The 20,787-nt window shown below is 33.3% G+C and overlaps 1 protein-coding gene across 1 annotated transcript; it reads left to right on the top strand.

Annotated features, from left to right (window-relative positions):
* Positions 1-1,207: 1,207 nt before the first annotated feature.
* Positions 1,208-4,908, top strand: LOC134262304 (glutamate receptor ionotropic, kainate glr-3-like; the record flags this gene model as incomplete). The annotated part of the gene is made up of 5 exons (XM_062744678.1): positions 1,208-1,396; positions 2,234-2,469; positions 2,590-2,681; positions 3,047-3,810; positions 4,102-4,908. Coding segments are annotated over 5 exons (1,350 nt in total), but the record flags the coding sequence as incomplete, so codon positions are not given.
* Between the last annotated feature and the right edge of the window lie 15,879 nt (positions 4,909-20,787).

Here is a 20,787-nt window from a genome sequence, read left to right as displayed (position 1 = left end):
AACGAGGCCTACACCAAAAACTGCACCAAACATGTTAAACTGCTCCAAAACATTAACCTGATCATCCCTTTGCTGAAATTGCAGCCTCTAATACCTTGAAACAAACTAGAAGCATCTACCATACATGTATAATCAATATAGGGCTTAGAAGTCTTTAAAAAGAAAACTGCTCCAAAACCCTTAACCTTAACCTAGGACACCGGAGCTGGGGGTATCACATAAGCTCCCCCCACTTCTTTGAGGTGAGCTAAAATGATGACAAAACAAATCAGAAAGCCTCGTTAAATTTAATGTCCTACAATTAACATACCATAAGTCTTTATTTTGCTTCTATCGAATCAAGGAATGTAATTCAAACTTAAAGAAAACGCACGGTTTAGGCGAGATTTATACCCATAACTATATATAGCATTCTACATGAGATATCTCAGGTAGCTTTGGATATTCATATAAATTAGCATGATCCTTCTTAATGGTTCCCGTGACTGTACACCATAAAATATCTAAATATTTTGTTTCGTCAATTCTGCATTATTTACTCGAAGCCTTTATTACAGAGGGTCGTCAAGATCTGTTTGTCTTTTCATTTTTAACCACCCATATACTATAAACCAAGTTTTATTCGCTTGTGAGAAATTTTCGCGAAGTTCATGAGAGCTTTGTCATCGCGATTATTTCTTGCCGCGAACCGGTCCTTAAAGTGTATGTGTCTAATAGCATCCCAAAAAGGCTTGATCGTGAAAATTAATTGTCGCAAACTAGTTTATCCCTGTCAAATCGCGAAATAGAGTCATCGCGATTAAAAGTTGGTTTACTGTACTGTCTCGCTTATGTGTCCTAAACGGAAGGAAAAAAACGGGACTGTATGCTTCCTTTTCATACCTAATTAAGTTCATACAAGCATGAGCATGTATTCAGTTATGAACTTAATTGTTATCAAGATTGAGTAAGTAATGTATTTAGAGCCGACGCAATCTACTAGTAATTAAAATTAAATGTTAGATCCGCTGGCATACTCGTTAGTAACTAGCTCTAGTTAGTGTAACACGTATGCGAGCAGATCTAATCTCTAATTTTAATTAAATTGCTGCCAATGATGTACACAATTAATCAACAAGATAAGACGACTACATGTACACTGTAAAAGCCAGGACCTCCTAAAGTTTATTTTTAAAGACATAAAAAACTAACTTTGGTTTTTTTTTAGGATAAACCTTTTATTACACTAAAGGATGGAAATCCCTCAGAATTTCAAGGACTCATCCCCGATTTGTTGAAGAGGATAGAACCAATTCTTGGTGTTACCTTTGACATAAAACATGTACGAGATAACAAGTATGGTCATCAGGATAAGGATGGAAACTGGACTGGTATGATAGGAGAGCTAAAGAATGGGGTAAGATTCCATTCAACATACATATACTTATATTTATTTGGTTGCTTGCTTTACTTCGACGATATGTTTCTTACACTGGAACATATCTATTGGTGGATTAAGGCTGCAAAAACCTGAACTCGGTCACTCTTTTTTTCATTCCAACCTCTACTGCCACTCGGGATTACGGTTTATACGATCCCCGCCTTCCCCCAGCAGATGGGTCTAAACATGCGCAATACAACATTGTCTAGGACTTATAACTTAGTTCTGCGACTAAGCATATCCTTGACGACTAGACTTACGCCACATGGTGAAACGCAAATTACGCCCGACTTAATTCTGGTGTAAGCCCTGGAAGTACATCTAAGTCTTTAATTTACGATTTTTGATGAAACGGCTACATGTACAGGATACATCTTTATGATTAGTACTATACACAACTGTTTCAACGATTCCTAGCGCTTCATCTGGTTGGCTTAAAATATTCCAGAAATTATCAAATTGTTTCAACTCGACCTACTAGGTCAAAATGACCATTGCTTATTGGTTGCTTCAACAGTATAGGTCAGGAAATTCCATAGTAGTAATACGATTAGTTTTGAATATTTTTGGTCGTCCTCTGTCTTTCTAGAGCGTTCGTCCGATGAGACCTCAGCAGACGTCACAACCAAGAAAGATGACGTGATGTCGATTTCGCATACTTATCATTTAATCATATAGTTAAACAATTATATGTACTCTTTTTTGTCATTATGCTCAAAATACAACTTATACCAAATAAATGATGGAGGTTTTTCTCTGACAAGAGTTGGGAAATAAAAGTGCGAAGCAAAAAGTTTACATTTTTCTTTGTAGCAAGCAGATATTGCTGCAGCGCGCCTTACCGTGACGGCAGAGCGAGCAACCGTCGTCGACTTTTCGCATCCATTCATGGAATCAGGAATGTCCATTGTCCTTAAGCGACCCAGTGCGAGGGGATGGCAGGCCATAACGGGATTTGTTTCCTTTCTGCAGCCCTTTACAACCGGAGTTTGGGTCGCCCTGCTCGTCTCCTGTGTAATCATGCCAATTCTATACGGCCTGATTATGCAGTAAGTACAAGACGCAAATTTTACACCTAAAAACATCAATGATAATTCTAAAGCTGGAAATGCACGCAACAGTGTTTTGATCTTGTCATGTGAGATTATTTCTACGATCTGTTTTGTCAGTTTTGACCCCATGGAAGATGAAGCCGATACGACATTGCTGAAGAACATCGCCAAAGCGGTTCCTGTTGTCTTCTACAGATTCTGTTTACAAGGTTAAAGTCGGTGTAAAGTATACCCCCAAACTAGCTAAAGTAAAAAAAACACATTTCAGCGTTCTTCACATGTACAGAAACATGTACTTTTCCATTTAGCTCTTGATTTGTTTTGGTCAGTGAGTGAATAATTATCACCTTATCTCTACTAAAAACGTCAGCTTTAATTATTTCTGATCATCACATACTCGTATTCAAATTGCATTATCCTAAAAAAAACTTTAATATTTGTCATTAACAATTAAAAATGTAGGTATTTTCAAATGGTTCGAATCATTTGAATTATAAATGACAAAGGGACTAAACTGAGGCAAATATGTATGCAGAAGTACCAAATTACAACTTTATTTACGCCAATATTGTAGGAAGTCTTGCGCCATCCAAATCTACCTCCAGGGCCTCGAGAGTGATACTTGGCTTTTGGTCTTTGTTTCTTATCATTTTGTACGCCACCTGGGCATCAGCCTTTGCTGTGTTCATTATGGAAGGGAAGAGACAACTTCCGGAGTCTCCCTTCCATTCATTTTCTGAGCTGTCGAAACAATCATCTGTGAAATTTGGAACAATTAAAGGAGGGTCCACTTATAGATACTTCACAAGCGCTGTGGATAAGGTGGATACCAGAATTGGAGAACATTTGAAAAACAATCCAGATCAAATGGTCGGTAGTACAGCAGAGGGAATTAGCAAAGTTCGAAACAGCAAGGGCGATTATGCGTTTATCATGGAAGAGCTAGAAGCTAGGCTACATGCAGGAAAGTTGCCGTGTGATCTAATGCTAGTTCACCATTCTTTTATTCGTAGATCATTTTCTTTTGCATGTTCCAAAAGCAACAGCAAATGCAGAGATCTAGATGTCGCCATCATTCAACTGAAAACTAATGGTGTGCTACAAGAATTAACAGATGAATGGCTAAATAAGGACAAGGTCTGTGATACGGATTTCGATGACGATTATTTGCAGTACATAAGGTCTTTTGACAGCACGAAAGATGAGTCGGGGTATCTTTTTAAGGGCAGTGCTCTGGGTATGGATAAAGTCGGAAGTGCGTATATTCTACTAGCCATAGGAATCGTTCTTTCTGTTTGTTTGTTGGTCTTCGACATTTGTACGGAGAGAAGAGTTCAGGTAAACATCAATTATAACATTAATAATGAAGATTTATGTAAAATCAACACTACTATTGGCATTCATTGCGTAATTCGGTTTAAAAGCGGGTTTAAATACATGTATATAGTTAACATGACTGAAATGGTTTTTCAAAGCCATAAAACTTGTTTATTTTGCTGAAAAGATGTATCAAAATCATTCATATATTTGCCCTATATTTTTAGAGGCCACAATGATATATTTTTTTTTAAAAATCACGTGACCACTAAAACATTCAGCATCCTTGATGTTTATGTTCTTATTTTACAGAAGGCAGTGTCTAGAAGAGGAGGGACAGACAAACAGCCATTTGAAGCCATTACAGAGGACATGCAATAATTTTTACCAACCATAATAACCCGCGCTACACAGTAACCGCCGATCAGAAATTACGAAATTATAACATGATGAACCGGTGGAGCAATTACATGTAGTATTATTGTCAAAATAAAAACCGCCCCGCTTGTGCCATGCATGTAGATGTAGAATGCAACCAGCAATTCATTTTTTTTTATACAAAAGACTGCATAATTGTTATAAGAGTTTATGAATGAGATTGAAAAGCATTATAGTTTTATGTTATTTGCGTAAGATACATTGTAGGTCGACTTTTTTCCCACTTCTTCATACTGAATGAAAATGTCACAAAGTCATTCTACGCACGCACTTAATTAAAGTCTCAGTTGTGTCTCTCTTTAGTTTAAATGAAATATTTGTGCTTGTGCTGTAATTTACCAAAGCTATATTTTAGTTGTTGCATAATACTTTTATCATATTCCTGTGAGGATTAGTTTAGTCCCTCTTAAAGAAACTTTTGAGGAAGGACACTTGAAAACATTTGTGTATATAGATGATATAATAATGATGTTGCATGTGCTAGACTGTATAACCCTGTATGCTGTAGTTACCGGTAGGTTACCATTGTATGTACACGACAAGTCTTTGAAAGGTATAATGAATATTTAAATGTACATTTCTAACACTCAGCCTGAATTAAAATTCGCCTCGCCACCCTTCCTCCACTCTTGTTTACTAAACAATAATTGCAAAATAAAGCAGATCAAGATGACATTTTAAGCAGGTTGCATGTTAAAAGTCCTTGACACGGAGTATCAGCTTGTCTGACGGATTACCAGCTTGTCTGAAGGGCGTAATGAACAACAAAACATTTTTTTCTTCAAAACACCTTGTTTTCGAAAGAAAAATGATCCCCATTATGGATTTTTAGAGCACAGCAAGATTAATATCTATTGGTAGATATCCGGCCTGGAGGCCATAAAACTAAGACGAGCTCACTTTCGATCTCAATCTCACGTTTCCACTACACTTTCCTTTGGTAAAAGTGATTCCGAGATCAAAAGTGAGCTCGTCTAAGTTTTTTGGCCCCCAGATATACAAATATCGCCATACACTCATATGTTGTATTATGCAGAATGATTTTTATGCCCCTGTAATCGTAGATCGGGTGGGGGTATAGATTTTGCCCTGTTTCTATCTGTTTGTCTACAAAAACTTTAATCCCGTCCGTTACTTTTCATTGGTTGAAGATATGGCTTTCATATTTCACTTGTGTATATGTATTCCTTGTGACAATTCCTTTCTTTGAGTATGAATATATAATTTATTATTTGATAGGACGATTTCCATTTTAGTTCGGACTTTCAGTAAGGCGTGGCATTCTCGGCGCTATGTAATAAGCGTCTGTCAAATGCCGAATTGATTCTCACTGGTTAAGAAATTAATAACATCAGGAACTTTAAATTGTTGTTGACAACGATGAGACGACTTAAGCTCCACCTCTTTGCCGGAGGAGCGATGTTATTGGTTATTCGATACACTAATTGGCATTTACCCAAATTTCTAACTCATGAGAATTTCAACAGTGAAGGAAAGCTGTGTGAATTTCAGAAGCTTATTATGTAACGTCGAGAATGCCACGCCTTACTGAAAGTGCAAACTAAGGTGGAAATCGTCCTAATTTGGTCCTGAACCTGGAGTTTGACCCACTCATGCAAAATATCTTACATTGCATGTCATAACTTCTGTACCATTGGTGCTAGAGCTTTCATACTTCACATGTGTGTTTCTTGTGACAAGACTTTCCAAAGATCTTGACCTTAGAGACTTTGATCAATTTTTTAAAACGTTTTATAAATCTTTGTTAGAACTTTTGAACAATGAAAACAAGGGCTTTCTTATTTCACAGGTATATTTCTTGTGATAAGACCCTTTTTGAATATAAACTGTTTTTATCTTTTTACGTTTTTTGAGATTGACGTATTTTTCCAAAAACTGAAAATTATCCTTTTTCAATACTTTTAATTCTGCTTCAATATAAGAGTCGACACTAGAAAAAGAACGCATTAGTGCCCACTGGTTTTCCAACATGTTATGCTCTCGTCATCGAAAATTCGGGGGGATATAGTTTATGACATGTCCGTCCGCTTGTCTTTCCGCAAAAACATTGCTAATAACATTTGATCGTTTGGAGCGATTGCTTTCATGTTTCAATTGTTAAACCCTTGTGATGAGGCCTTTCTTTGGGTACCAGCATATTTGACCTCTCGACCTTGGAGTTTGACTCTCTTATGCCAGAATTTACGTAACATGAACCTTGCCCATAACTTTTGAACAGTTGTTGCCAGGGCTTTCAAACATCATAGTTTAATTCATTTTGATACGAAGATCTTACCATGGATATAAATGTATACATAAACATTTTTGATCTTAAACTTTCAATTTCCCAAAATTTAAGCCTTGGCCATAACTTTTGAACAGTAAGTACTAGGACTTTCATATTTTACATGATTTTTTTCGACAAGAGCTTCCTTTGGATACCAACAATATTGACCTTAAATTTTGAATGGTTAGTACTTGGGCTCTCATATTTTACAGGAGCATTCGTCGAGGCAAGTCATTTCTTAGACTAAAATAACGTTTCATCTCTTGATCTTGACCTTGGAGGTTTGAATTGCGTTTAAGAAACTTTAACCTTCGCCAAAATCTGTCATAGGGAGATTTTAGTATTTCACGAACACACCTTAATTTTTCTTTAAAATCTAAAATTGATTCCTAGTCTCCATGATCTAAATTTTTACGTCACTACTACAAAAAGTATGCTTTAAATCAGTTTATTATTTCAAAGCCACCAAAATTGCATTAAAGGATGAAATGTCATACTATTGTCTGGGCCCCTTTTCTTAAGATGATCATGAATTATTATACCCCCTGATAGAACAGTGGGAAGGTATATAGTAATCGTGATGTCTGTCCGTCCATCTGTTACAATTTAGGGTACCCATCTCTTATCCGCAACTCCTCTCATACCACTGAATAAAGTGAAACATTCAAAGAATCTTTATTACACATTGCCATTAATTGTGCATCTCCTATTTTACTTTATGATCCGACACATATTTTAGGTTTCCCGTAGCAAAACATGGACATTGCCATTATATTTATATGGGAGGCGGTGTATAATTTAGGGAGATCATTTCTCAGAGTACCTCTAGTATTCGAATATATATTTTGTGTTTTCTTCAATATACCAACGTGTATGGTTTAAGGAAAATAGATTGAACTTTGGGTAAATGGTTTTCATTGGTTAAGAAATAAATGTCAGCGAAGTCATGTATTAAGAAATAGAGCAGTGTTCTATTCCTAACTCAGACTTGTAAGGCTCGAAAAAACGTGTATTAAGGTGTACACACGTTAAGGCTAGAACTTAAGTTCCATGACTTATAAGGCAAGCCTTACCGTGTGTACCGGCCCTAAGGAGCTCCTCAGGTGGCTCTCACCTCGCACACTAGCCTGGTTCCCTGTCCTTGCTATGCTTCGTATACTCAGCGTCATTAGGCAAGGATGAGCCAGGGGACTAGGCTACTCGCACGCTAAGCTAGAACGTCAGTTCTACCATCTTGATGATTCAGTCATGTGATCTTACTTGAATTTCATTCTAATTTCAAATGTTATATTTTTTGAAATCCGATTTACTTTGCAGCACGCCCAACACTATGTTTGACAAATAATATAGGGTTGTAATTACAAGCAATATACAACTAGAGGTACTGTGAGCAGTGAGCTCACTAAACGATACCCCCTCCTCCCATATGAAGATAATTGCAGTGTCCTCGTTTATTTGTGGAAAACCCAAAATATGTATCGGATCGAAAAGTAAAATAGGAGGTCACAATGGCAATATGTAATAAAGATTCTGTGAATGTTTCATCAGATTGCATTCAGTGGTATGAGAGGAGTTGCAGATATTTTTATTTATTAAACTCATAGGAAATAAGTATCAAGTTAGTCAAAAAATAGGTACACATCCTCAGGTAGAGTAGATTCAAATTAGTTCAAATTATACCCCTCTCCCTTTTAGGGGTAGGTCGGGTCCACTTACAATGCATGCATTCAAACATTTGAAACTGTACTGATTTTTTTTTCTTAGCCAGTGCTCAGGTAACCGATGGGGCCCTGGGCCTCTCGTTTATCCCCCAGCTCAAGTCGGATGTATGGACATTTACGTCCGATTTTGTACCCAATCAAAGTTTGTGGTACAAGCTACATAGGAAATAAATCGGAATATTTTCGTGCTGTCATTTTACAGTAGTTCTGGATACCCATTATGAACACTATAATGTGTTCGTTCTCCGGTGTTTTCTTCAATGTAAACGTGACTGCTATATACCCCCGCTTGGAGGTGTGTGTCCATGTGTTTAGCTGTATGTCCATCCGTATGTCTGTCTGTTACGCATTGCATGCCTGATGGGGTAACCTTCATATCATTTACTGAGCTCAATTTTGAGCACCCCTCCCTTCGATTAGTTAATGCACCTTCTCTTTTTCCTGAAGCGGGAGATACAGATTCTATGAATTAGCTTGTTTTTAATCTCATAAATGGCCCCTTCTTTGAAATCCAGTTTTGCTTTGCTTCTGATATTTTTTCTATCAGATTTAGTTTTGATGAATACATTTGTAAGCTTTATACCGCCAAACATTTTAAATATTATAATTTGATATTGGTCTGTAATTATTAGAAAAGTTTTTGTATCTCTTTTCACATAAACAATCTCATTTTTTATATCTTTCAATTTAAGACCTACTACATGTATCATTCCAGTTAACGGGTGCGTATCATTACCCCTACATTTTCAAATTTTCATTACCGCTACAAAAAATTACATTACCGCTACATATAACTTGTCACCTTGTTTGATCGAGCGTGCTGATTGTTTTTCGTGTCAATAATTAACCATACTATTCATCGATTGGATGGTTAATTTCAACGAAAGCAATTATTCTACTTTGCATATGAAATACAGGACCCAGCAATATTACTTACAATACTGACCAATCATGAGAAAATTTAATGCATGAAATAATACTTTGAAAATATTATACTATATACATGTATTACATATTTATCAATATCATCACAATAAGAATTAAAACTTGCATTGCTTTCCACATGTGATTTTTGTTGACTGCATTCCCATGTAAAATCAAGATAATTGGTCAGTATTGTAAGTAATTTCTGGGTCCTGCGTATCAAAATTAAAGTGGCAATATCACGCATCTCTTCAAAAACAGACTTGTTAAAATTTTTCTATAGGATTTGGAATTTTTTTCATACTCATAAATGTATACACTTTCAGAAAATTACAAATTTTATAAGTAAATAATTCTGATTATTTCGTTAAAATTAATAATTATTTATGGTACATAAATATATACATCGCAACGTGTTCGAGGTTCCACATTCCATGCTATACACGAACATGACGCATGCGTATAGTTTTCATAAACAAAACAGCATGGTAAGAAAGGGAAGCCTGGTAGGCCTGCTACATTGACAAAGTCGACCAAAACGAAAAACAAATTAAAGAACAACTTTCCTGACAAAAATTTAGTTGGGAGATTAATTTAATCATTGGATAAAGAAGAAACGGGATCTCTGCGACATTCATGTGGGGCTCGCGAAGGTTCTACCGTACAGTGTTTTAAGTAGTTCCGGATTGCAACTAGGAAAACGCTCGCTGCATTGTTTGCGTAGGACTTAAAGTTGATTTCTAAACTGAATCAAATAGTCCTTTTCCTACCTTTTCAACCCCTAATGGCATTTTGTTAAAAATGTTACACTATATTATAAAACTCTCGTACATTAGATATAAGGGAATTCAAGCAGTTTCGAAAATTTCAAGTAGTTCCAGTTATAGCCACTTATCGGGATTAATAAATTGGAATCGTATCAAAATTCATTATAAATGATCAATTTGTAGAGAATTCCCTACAATGAGACCTTAACATGTAATTTATATATGCATTATATGAATAAAAATATAAAGGAGAAAACATGATGTTTAAGCAAATTTATTGAAAATGAAAACATGAATTAATCTCAACATGAAGTGAACTTATGTTTCTTTACACTTTCTCAGCCCTTTTAAAATCAATTTAATTATTTACAAATATTTCAATGAAGAATTAAATTATATTTTTGTCCTTTTTAATTTTTTTTTAAATCTTGTATGGTGTACAAGTCCTTTGAGAAAACACCGTCTGTAGTAAATCCAGAACTACTTAAATTGGGATGTTGTGAAGATTGCTCATTATTTTGGAGATGCTTCGTAGTATTAGAAAACCCAAAATTCTTGAGAAAGAAGAAACACCAGTGTCTTATCCACACTTCACGAATTAAATAGGTACCCTTAAAAAGTTTCAAAAAACACCTACAACTTTAGGAACAGCATGTAATTTTTCTACTCAACGTAAATAATGCGCTTCTGGTAGTAAACATTAAGCTGTTAACATGGAAAAAGAGACAGACTTTATGATCTTGCTTTATCATCTAGATTTTAGACAATAAATTCAACTTCGTTTATACAAAAATTCACAAAAAACAGAAACCATTTTGTGTGTTTAATTTTCATTTTTAAACGAAAATTATCCGGAACTGCTTAAAATCCGAAACTACTTAAAGCACTGTACAGGTTTGTTGATACATCATTTCTCGTTTCTCCATAGCTTTCAAAGAAAAAAAATCAGTGTAAACTCATCGTTAAAATGCACTTATGACATATAAAATTTATTGCCATTGGAAGTGCAAATTGCATTGGAACTACAGAGAGGTATTATGTTTGACATTTTGCCGCGATGACGTATGATTTGGTGGATTTTCCTTTCCTGCACCCCAATACACAAAACGTCAACATTTGTACTTAAAGCTGAACACGATTCGTAAAAGGAATCTGTCCGCCATTTTTGTTCCCGAGTCTCGCTACTCTGCAGACTCCTATAAATAGGGCAGAACTTAGTCACTGTTCAGTGTAATCAGTCGACACCGGCGAAGACGGACGTATGCTATACAGAACTCGGTAGCAAGAATAATAACGCGATACTTCGTCTAATGCAGGAAAATAAGATACCAAATAAGTTTGCAATTATAGTTGTATAAGTCAGTGCAGTATACAAACAACATAGATGAACGTAACTGCAATAAAATATAAACAAAGGTAATGCAAGATAACCAGCACGAACACGGGTCGCCATTCCACGCCGATACCCGTGACAATAAAGCAGTCAGGTGTAAATATTTCCATTTCTAATTTTTTCTCTGTGATAACTCTTTGAAAGTTAGGGGTAGTTTATTTCTTGATAATTCTGCCGGAATGTAAATTAGGCAGGTCGATAGGTCGGGAGCTAAGGAGGCCTAATACGCATGCAATTTTCGTGCGCATCTGTCTCTGTGTCTGACGCTAAGGAGGCCAAATATGCATGTAAATCTCGCGCGGCTGCCTTTGTGTTTGACGTCGGTTGGCGAGGACTATCATTTACATGTATCATTATAGATCTACTTATTGTAAGAACTCTGAATCTTTAGTAGTAAGTGTCTTAACTTGAAATATTTTGTATTAACTTGAAATATTTTGTATTTATCTTGTATATGTATAACTTTACACCTTAAATTGTTATTTTGGCAATCACTAATTTAATTATTGTATATATTACAGGGAGAGGTTTTTTAAGTTGCAAGAACTTGTTACCAATCCCATTGTATAAATTATACAATAAAATATGTTCAAAACAAAAAATTGAAATTGGCATGGAAGTCATCATATGATTTAAATCTATTAATCTACAATTTTAAAGTCTAAATCTACAATTTTATTTCACAATGAAATGGAAATATAAGGAATCGCCCGTTATGCAAATTATCCCATGTTTCCCACTATTGTGATGCCCTGACATACCCTCCTAACTAGACAGTGATTCCTTAACAAATGCGACGAGTATACCCTTGTATTGATGTATCGTAGATAATGCTATCGAAAATGGCGTATGCCTATTTACGAGTCGTGTTCAGCTTTAATCATGTTAAATTCGTCTGAATGCAGACTAATATGTTAAGTATTATTAATTTACAGGAGAGTTAAGATATTTTGATTCTCAGAATTGATTTTACTTAATATTCCATTATAACATTGTATGCACGTGCCATTTTATAATTCACGTGGTACAAGTAAACAGATCTAAGTTGTACGACCCTTGATTTTCCGGCAGATCCTAATTACGTTAATTTTGTATGAGGAGGGAATATTAATTTTTCTCAAATGCTTAATTCAACTTTTTACCTTATTCCTACATTATATATTGGGTAAATCTGAATGAAAAAGCACACGATTTGCAGCCGTATTGCCGCTTTAACTCCGTTCGGTCAAGTCACAACAAATGTGACACCATCGTCTCAAGCCACGGTTCGGTATCCGCATGTAGCTCTCCTAGATCGTACATTTTGCGGTGGATTACGACGATGATGTGACACGTGCTTTTTTTAGAACAGCTAGAAAACGGACTTTGACTGACCACGTGTTACTAAAAATGCCGCATTGGCAAATAGTCATTCAGTATCATTGGTCAGTGTCACTGGGGTATTGTTGGATCAATTTTCTGTGTTTTATATGCAAATTCGCATTGGTTTCATTCAAATGAAACATTCAATCGACGAATAATACAGTAATCAATTTGAGAAAGAATGTTTCCACTTAAGCATAGTGCCGTGGCCCCTTTTTCGGACCCCTCTAACTTTATCTAATTAACTCAAATGTTAATTATTTTACACCTAACTCATACTTTGTTATCTTTGTGGTATATTACTTGCAAAAATTCACACTGAAAACGGCGTATTAGTTTTATAAATGGTAATTTAAAAAGCCATATACTACGTGTTAATTCCGGAATGTTGCGCTTGTCCGAGTTGGGTTTTAATTGCGTCACATTAATATTCAGTGTAGGCGGGGCATTTCATCGATCGATTGAAAACGTAATATTTAGCCAGTTATAATGGCTTTTGGAATTTAATACAAAATACAAACTGTATACAGAAAAATAAACACAAAGAATTTTGCAAGGATTACGACATTTTTTTTTTTTTTTACGAAAGATGGTACTAGGGGAGGATCTTTGAGATGTATATGATCCCTATAAATCCAGATCCCCCATCTTGTGGTCGTTTCTCTGTGGAAATTTAACACTAGATTAAATAAACTGAGCCTACTTGTATATGAAAACGGGGAAAATCATATTTAAGAAAAACTTCTATATTTTTTAAAAGGTTAGTGCCGTATTGGTATTTTAAACACCTCTCTCTCTCTCTCTCTTCTCTCTCTCTATTCGTACTTTTTAAAGTACAGTAAATACCCTTCTCACAAATAATGGTGTATGGAATATTTTTTGTGATGCTGCATGTGGTGATATTTTATCACTAAAACAATTTTATTAATTGTATGTGCGATTGGTTTTTTTTTTTTTTGGTTTTGTTTTGTTGTTGTTGTTGTTTTTTTTTTGGAGGGGGGGGGGGTGTACTAGTAAGAATTCCATGCCAGTGTTAAGCAATCTACATATTCTACCCCGTGTCCTTATATTTTTACAATCAAAAACATTTTGAGGAATGATGCTTCTTCGAAGATGGGAGCTAAATCTTTGAAACTCGTTGAGCCTCTAAACGTGCCCCTTATAAATCCAAGGTCTAAAAATAAAATATTGTTACATCTTTTTTCCAATTTAATATTCCAGCACCCTATTAAAACACTTGACAAAAAAAAAATAACTCTATGGTGATTGATTGAAAATGTACATGTAACGGTCTAAGTTAGACGCCTTTCGACGGAATCTACAACCACGTGGTTTATCGATTTTTTGTATTCACAATGTTACCTGAGTCTACATATCACGTGGTAAATTGGAATATTAAACAGGTCCCAATGAGGTCAATGACATGTAAATACCCGTAAATAGTGAAGAAAACTGTCGGCGTTTTATACCTTTTTTCAAAAAGTTTACCCCGAGCGCAGGCTTGCCCAAAATTCTCCCTTAAATATGTTGAATTTCCAAAAGTTCTACACCTTCTGTCCTTTTGAGAAATTTGGGCAAGCATGCGCTCACTATGTATTTCAGCTTTAAAAATCGGAATAACTTGGAATAACAATGGAGATTTGTGATTTGCATTGACCCCTCTTACAAAACACAGTCTCGTTCTTCAATATTACTCACTTTTAATTTCTGTAATTTTGCAAAGTTGCGATCTAGACCTTGAAGAATTGTTTTATTAATTTCATTAGGCTACTTTCTATGCCTTATTTTTCCGCAATTTACCGGGGGCCACGTTTAGTACACTAAGTGCAATCATTCTTTTACTACCGTCGATCAAGCAAACTGACACGCTGTTATTGGAATGATAGTAGATTATTTGGTTATTCCTTCCTAATATAAAATTTTAATCAAAATTAAAATTTTGATTAAAATAAATTAACAAAGATTACAAAATAGATAAAAGATTTAGATGAATGCATGTGTATATTATCATAAATATCAAAAAATTGTATTATTATGTACGGATTTATACCTTAAATTTTAGAATCACATGCACAACTTATAATTACGTGTAACCATCATTTCCAGTATGTACGTTAATTTACTGTTACACTTAAAAATTACAAATTTCTGAAATGATTTTGAGTATTAGAATTTAGAATAATTTGTAAAAAAAAAAAAAAAAAAAAAATTATACTGATTTGATATAATGAAATTTAATACTTAAGATCAAAAATCTATATTTTTCAAATTTCCAAATATGTTTTGAAATTTTATTATTATTATTATTATTATTATTATTTTTAGATTTTTACCTTAAATATACAAAATTCAAATTTCCAAAAACTATTTTTATATTTTAAACTCTCGAGTTTTCAATCCTCCGTTTGTTCAGAAAGTTTACGCTAAGAGTTTCGGTTCAAAGATTCAATTTTATATAACCAACTGAAAACACTTTTGAGCCTTTAGAATTCATTAAATATTACTTCAAATGTCCAAAATATCAAATTTCCAAACTCGATTTGAATTTTTAATTTCAATATTCTAATTATCTGAAAGCTCTTTTGCTTGACCAAAAGATGACAGGGGTTCAAAGTTCAAATTTTTGGATGTTTGAATAAAATTCTAAAAATCCAAAATATTTTTGGTAACATTTATTTAAAGTGTGTGTGTCAAAGTCAAGTTTTTTGAAATAACAAAATACGAACTGTAGATTGTTAATCGTGAACTTTCTAAACAAGAGATAAATTAAACACTCAAAATTTTAAAATACTAAAATCGTTTTTGGAAATTTGAATTTTGAAATTTCAAGTAAAAATCTAAAACATTGAAATTTTTAAACTTGCTTGGAAACTTGAAAGTTTAGGTTTTTGAACTAAAATATATAATTTCAATCACAAAAAAAAAGTTTTTTGACATTTAGAAATTTAAAATTATAATTATAAATCATTTTAGAAATTTGAAAAGTTAAGTGTTACACAACAGTATACAGTTAAAGTATATCATTGAGGGAGTCGGCAAGATTCCAGTTCCCTAAGAGCAAGTCTATTTCCCGAGGCGCTTGCGCCGAGGGAAATAGGCTTGCTCGAGGGGAACTGGAATCTTGCTGACTCCCTCAATTATACCGATACAAACAAGACGTTTGAAAAAGTTATGTTCAATACTGTATTCTGTAACAATGCTTAATTCCAACAGGAATAGATGAAAAATACGACAAAACAGAATACAGTCATGAAAGGAATTCCATGTTATCAATAAATCAGTTCATTGTCCGAGTTTTTACTTAGTAAAATCGAAAGTAACATTACGTTAATCGAGAGCTCGCCATTTCTGTTGTCGTTCCCTTCCAGTAAACTGGTTCTTTTTGATTGATATGGGACCAGTTGACTCGCGATGCATTTCGATTCATTAATGAATATTCATGAGTTTACTCGGAACATTTCTAAGTTTGTCGTAAGTTGAAAGAAAATGCTAAGTGTTCCGAATAGGTGTGTATCAGTTCATAAAAAAACGTACTTTTTTTGCAGGGAATCAGTCTGTTTTGCAGGGAATCGGTTTATTCACGGTGATTTTCAGGAAATCAGCAAAATATATCGATTTACTTTTATATAGTAAAAAATCAGTAGAGGTATAATAAAACAAAATAACACACACTGAGAAAAAAATTATCCGTATGAAGTTTATTTCATATACTTATATTTATATACGAATTTGCATTAAAAAAAAACCCTTTTTACATATTTTAGCAAGAATTAAGAAATTAACAGCTAGGCTATGCATGGATCAACATTTAATTTTTTTGAAATCCGTAAATATTCATAAAAATAAAACAATTAAATAAATCAGTACAAATTAGCTAATATTTGCAAAAGATTTAATTACTGTACATTAAAATTTCTGAAATTTGCATAAATTTTAATAAATTCAATAGCATTACTTTCAACCTTTGCATAAAATTACACAAATTTGCATAAAATTATTTTGATAAAGATAAATTAGCAAAAATTGGGTAATTTGCATAAATTAAGTTTAATTTGCACAAGCTTCCTTAATATTTTGCATAAAGTAGCATTAAATTAGCTTCATTTTCGAAATTAGCTTCATTTGCATAATTTTAGCATTTAAATTAGCTTTATTTTTGCACTGTTGAATAAAATTATCTTAATTTGCATAAAATAAGCTTCATGTTTTGCAATTTTGCATAAAACTAGCTTTATTTGCGTAAAATTAACATAAAATTAGCTTCATTTTTTGCAATTTTGCATAAAATTACCTTCATTTGCATAAATAAGCATAAAATAAGGTTCGTTTTTCGTAATTTTGCCATACAATTACTTTCATTTGCATAAAATCTGCATAAAATTAGCATATATCGCATAAATTAGCTTAATTTACACATTTTCGCATAAAGATAGCTTAATTAGCATAAATTATCATAAAATCAGCCTCATTTGCATAAATTTACATTAATTTTGTGCTAATTTTATGCAAACGAGGTAATTTTTATGCTTATTTATGCAAATTAAGCTAATTTTATGCAAATTTATGCAAATTAAGCTAATTTTATGCAAAATTGCGAAAATGAAGTTATCAAGCTAAATTATGCTAATTTATGCAAATTAAGCTCATTAAATGCGAAAATATGGCTGATTTTATGTTAAATAATCAAATTTAATGCAAATGAAGGTAATTTTACTTAAATCAACGTTAAACAAAATAACTTTAAAGAAATTAAGCTTTTTTGTGCAAAAGAAGCTAATATTATGCAATTTAACGTAAATAAAGCTACACTTATCTCTTAATTTTGCTAATTTTAAGCAAATTAAAGTAAAGGAAACTTATTCTTTGCAGATTTTTAAATGTTTATTAGTAAATTCACTTTGGTTTGTGCTTTTTTGTAATTTCGTGTACTAAATATAATTTTTTATGGTAGTATATCCTCATTTATTTAAACTGATAGTTATTTATTAATATTTTTTTAAAAATTGGATATATGCAAATTAATTGTATGTAGATTTTAAAGTGTATATTAAAATGTTTTGTAAATTTTTGCAAAAAGAAAGTGTGTAGCAATTAATGTTTATTTATGCCAACTTTTAGTAATGCATTTATATTTTGGTATTCTTGTGCAAATTAAAAGTTTAAACAAATCATGCAGATTTTAAAGATATTTATATACTTTTAGCAAACTCATAAATAATTTTTTTTTAATTACGATTATTGCTAAATTTCACATGTTGATAAATTTTATATGAGAATTTTTACCGTTATTATTTTTCTTCTTTTTTTTTCAAATTCACCGGATTCTATTTAAGGTCCAATATCGGATTAAATGCATATTTTATTATCCTCCCCCCCCCCCGCTTGAAAAGTGGGAGGGTATATAGTTATCGGTATGTCAGTCCGTACGTCCGTCCGTCTGTTACGCTTTGGGGTACCCATCTCTTATCCGCAACTCCTCTCATACCACCGAAGGAAATTTAATGAAACTTTCACAGAATCTTTATTACATATTGCCATTGTGCACCTCCTATTTTACTTTTTGATCTGACATATATTTTGGATTTTCCAGAGCAAAACATGGATACTGCCATTATATTTATATGGGAGGCGGGGGGTATTATTTTGTGAGCTCATTGCGCACAGTTTATTCACTTTTAAAATGATTCATTTTTTAATTGGCAATGTTTCAAAAACTCTCATGAATGAATTTCAATTATTTTTTCAAATCAATGAAATACAAAGTATGCAAATGATGTCAAATAAATTTTCATTGATTTGAAATTTATTTCACAGAATTTTTTTTCTACAACTGCACTTAATTTATATTTTGAAAATAATGAAAACTCTAAGAAGTTAAATATTTTTGTTAAAATTCTAAACTTCAAGAACACTCATTGATTTTGTATTTTTGAGGTTTTAAAAAAATCTTATATACGTGCTTATAATTTCAGTTCCCTTAAACTAATTTTTGCACTTAATTTTTGACTTCAAAATCTATTTATTTTCTTAGAAATCGTGTGATTTAGGTTTTGTGCAGTACTAAACACTATTCATTTCGAAAATCATTTAGCATTTTAGAATTTAACAACAAGTTTAAAATCTTCAATTTAAAAACCAGAGAATATAAAGCACCCGAAACCAAATTTTGTGTTTTATTTACTTTTTTTAAATTTAATCTGTTAATATTTTAAAATTTACTTCATTCTTTAAGTTTTTTTTTAATTCTACATGAAAAAAACTTTACAATTATTCCAAAACATGCAACTTTGCTTGATCAACCGAAGTAAAATTTCACAAACTGATTACCATATTAATTACCCGGTATTCAGCGATTGGATGTTCAATGAAATCAATACTTCTTTGCATATGAAACATAGAATACAACAATACCCTGATAATACTGGCCAATCACATTAAATGGTTGTTTACCAGTGGGACATTTGTATAGTCAACGTAATGTTGTACATGATATTTAAAAATGAGGATTCAAAACCTCGAACTTACTGGGCCAATTTCATTTGTCACTGATCGGCGTACGCCGAATTGCGCCGGTCATATGACCGGCGTAAAACGGCTAAGAGGCAAATGAAGTAAACCGGCGAAAACATTTTTTAAAAATGAATAATTACGCTAAATGATAATCAATTAATCAAGTTTTCTCACTTTTTACATTTATGTCTTAGTAAAATAATAATTTAAAAAAACCCATGAACCTCATGAAAAATTTTATTTTTCAGAAAATAAAAACATATTTTAAATATACGAGTAGAGATTTGCTCAAAATATGCAAACAAATAAAGAACATGTTGATTTGGTAAAAAGTATCTGCATTTTCACAGTTGTTTTCACTTCCCGCCATATTTCTGAGACCGGCGATTTCCTCGCCGGTCATTTCAGACCGGCGCATTCGGCGTACGCCGGCGAACCTTCCACGGTCAAATGAAATAACAAGCCGGGTTACGAAAGGTCAAGCGGCGCATTCGGCGTACGCCGGTATGACAAATGAAATCCTACCTATATAACAATACAGTGTACTTCTACACAGCTATTTTCGCACATGTAAGATTCAAAACTGTCCTGTAGGCATGTATGTTCATGAACCTACAATGAAACGCATTGCAGTGATCAAATTTACCGTATTTAAATATTTATTATTGCAGAAAGTCTGCTGCTAAAGCGAAAGCTCTCCAATTAACTGCCTCACCACGCGGACGCATGACAATCATTCGGCAAACCTCGGCTGATTCCGTCTGCGTCAACCTCATCAAATATTACATGTAGATGAGGTACGAATTGGCCGAGGTGTGTCGAGTGGGTTGACATGCAATGAGAGAATTATTTTAGAGATCCCTCTGGTCAAATCATATGGTTATGAAATTAAGATTTTCAAACTCTATTTTAATGGTATTATTATTATTCACAAAAGATTCACAAATGTAAAATATAAGTACAATGTAGTAAAATATTGCACGATTCTATGAAATAAGAAATGTATTAAATATTTAGTGTGTGATTGAATTGTTTCACAGGTACTTGGGTCGTGGTTTATAAATATTTATAATGTACCTTATTGATATGTAAAAAAAGTAAAGGTATGCAGGCTCCGTAATGGCGTCTGCTCAACTCGCTTGTTTACATGGCCTGTTTTCTTTAAAAAACGCTGCACCTACCGATATTTCTGCACCGGAGGCCTCAGAACATTGATTACTAATTGTAAATATCTTCACATCTTGCAAATAATTCCTAAAAGGTGATTTTTAAACAATTTTTCAAAATTTTCGTTAACGTGCCCGGAACTAAGTGCAAATACTAAAACCCGAATCAAAATGAAGAATTCCGGCCATTAAGACACTCCAAAATTCTAGAGGCATTCCGAGAAAATTATAAATAGTTATGGAAATTTCAAGTTATATTTAAATTTCTCGGGATGTCTCTAGAATTTTGGAGTGTCTTAATGGCCGGAATTCTTCATTTTGATTCGGGTTTTAGTATTTGCACTTAGTTCCGGCACGTTAACGAAAATTTTGAAAAATTGTTTAAAAATCACCTTTTAGGAATTATTTGCAAGATGTGAAGATATTTACA

The sequence above is a fragment of the Saccostrea cucullata genome, unplaced genomic scaffold (genome assembly GCF_032062105.1).
Source record: "Saccostrea cucullata isolate Sc308-1 unplaced genomic scaffold, CSIRO_AGI_Scuc_v1 ctg11687, whole genome shotgun sequence".
NCBI classification, from domain to species: Eukaryota; Metazoa; Mollusca; class Bivalvia; order Ostreida; family Ostreidae; genus Saccostrea; species Saccostrea cuccullata.
The sequence above is the reverse complement of the archived record's forward strand: the minus strand, read 5'-3'. Positions and strand labels throughout refer to the sequence as shown.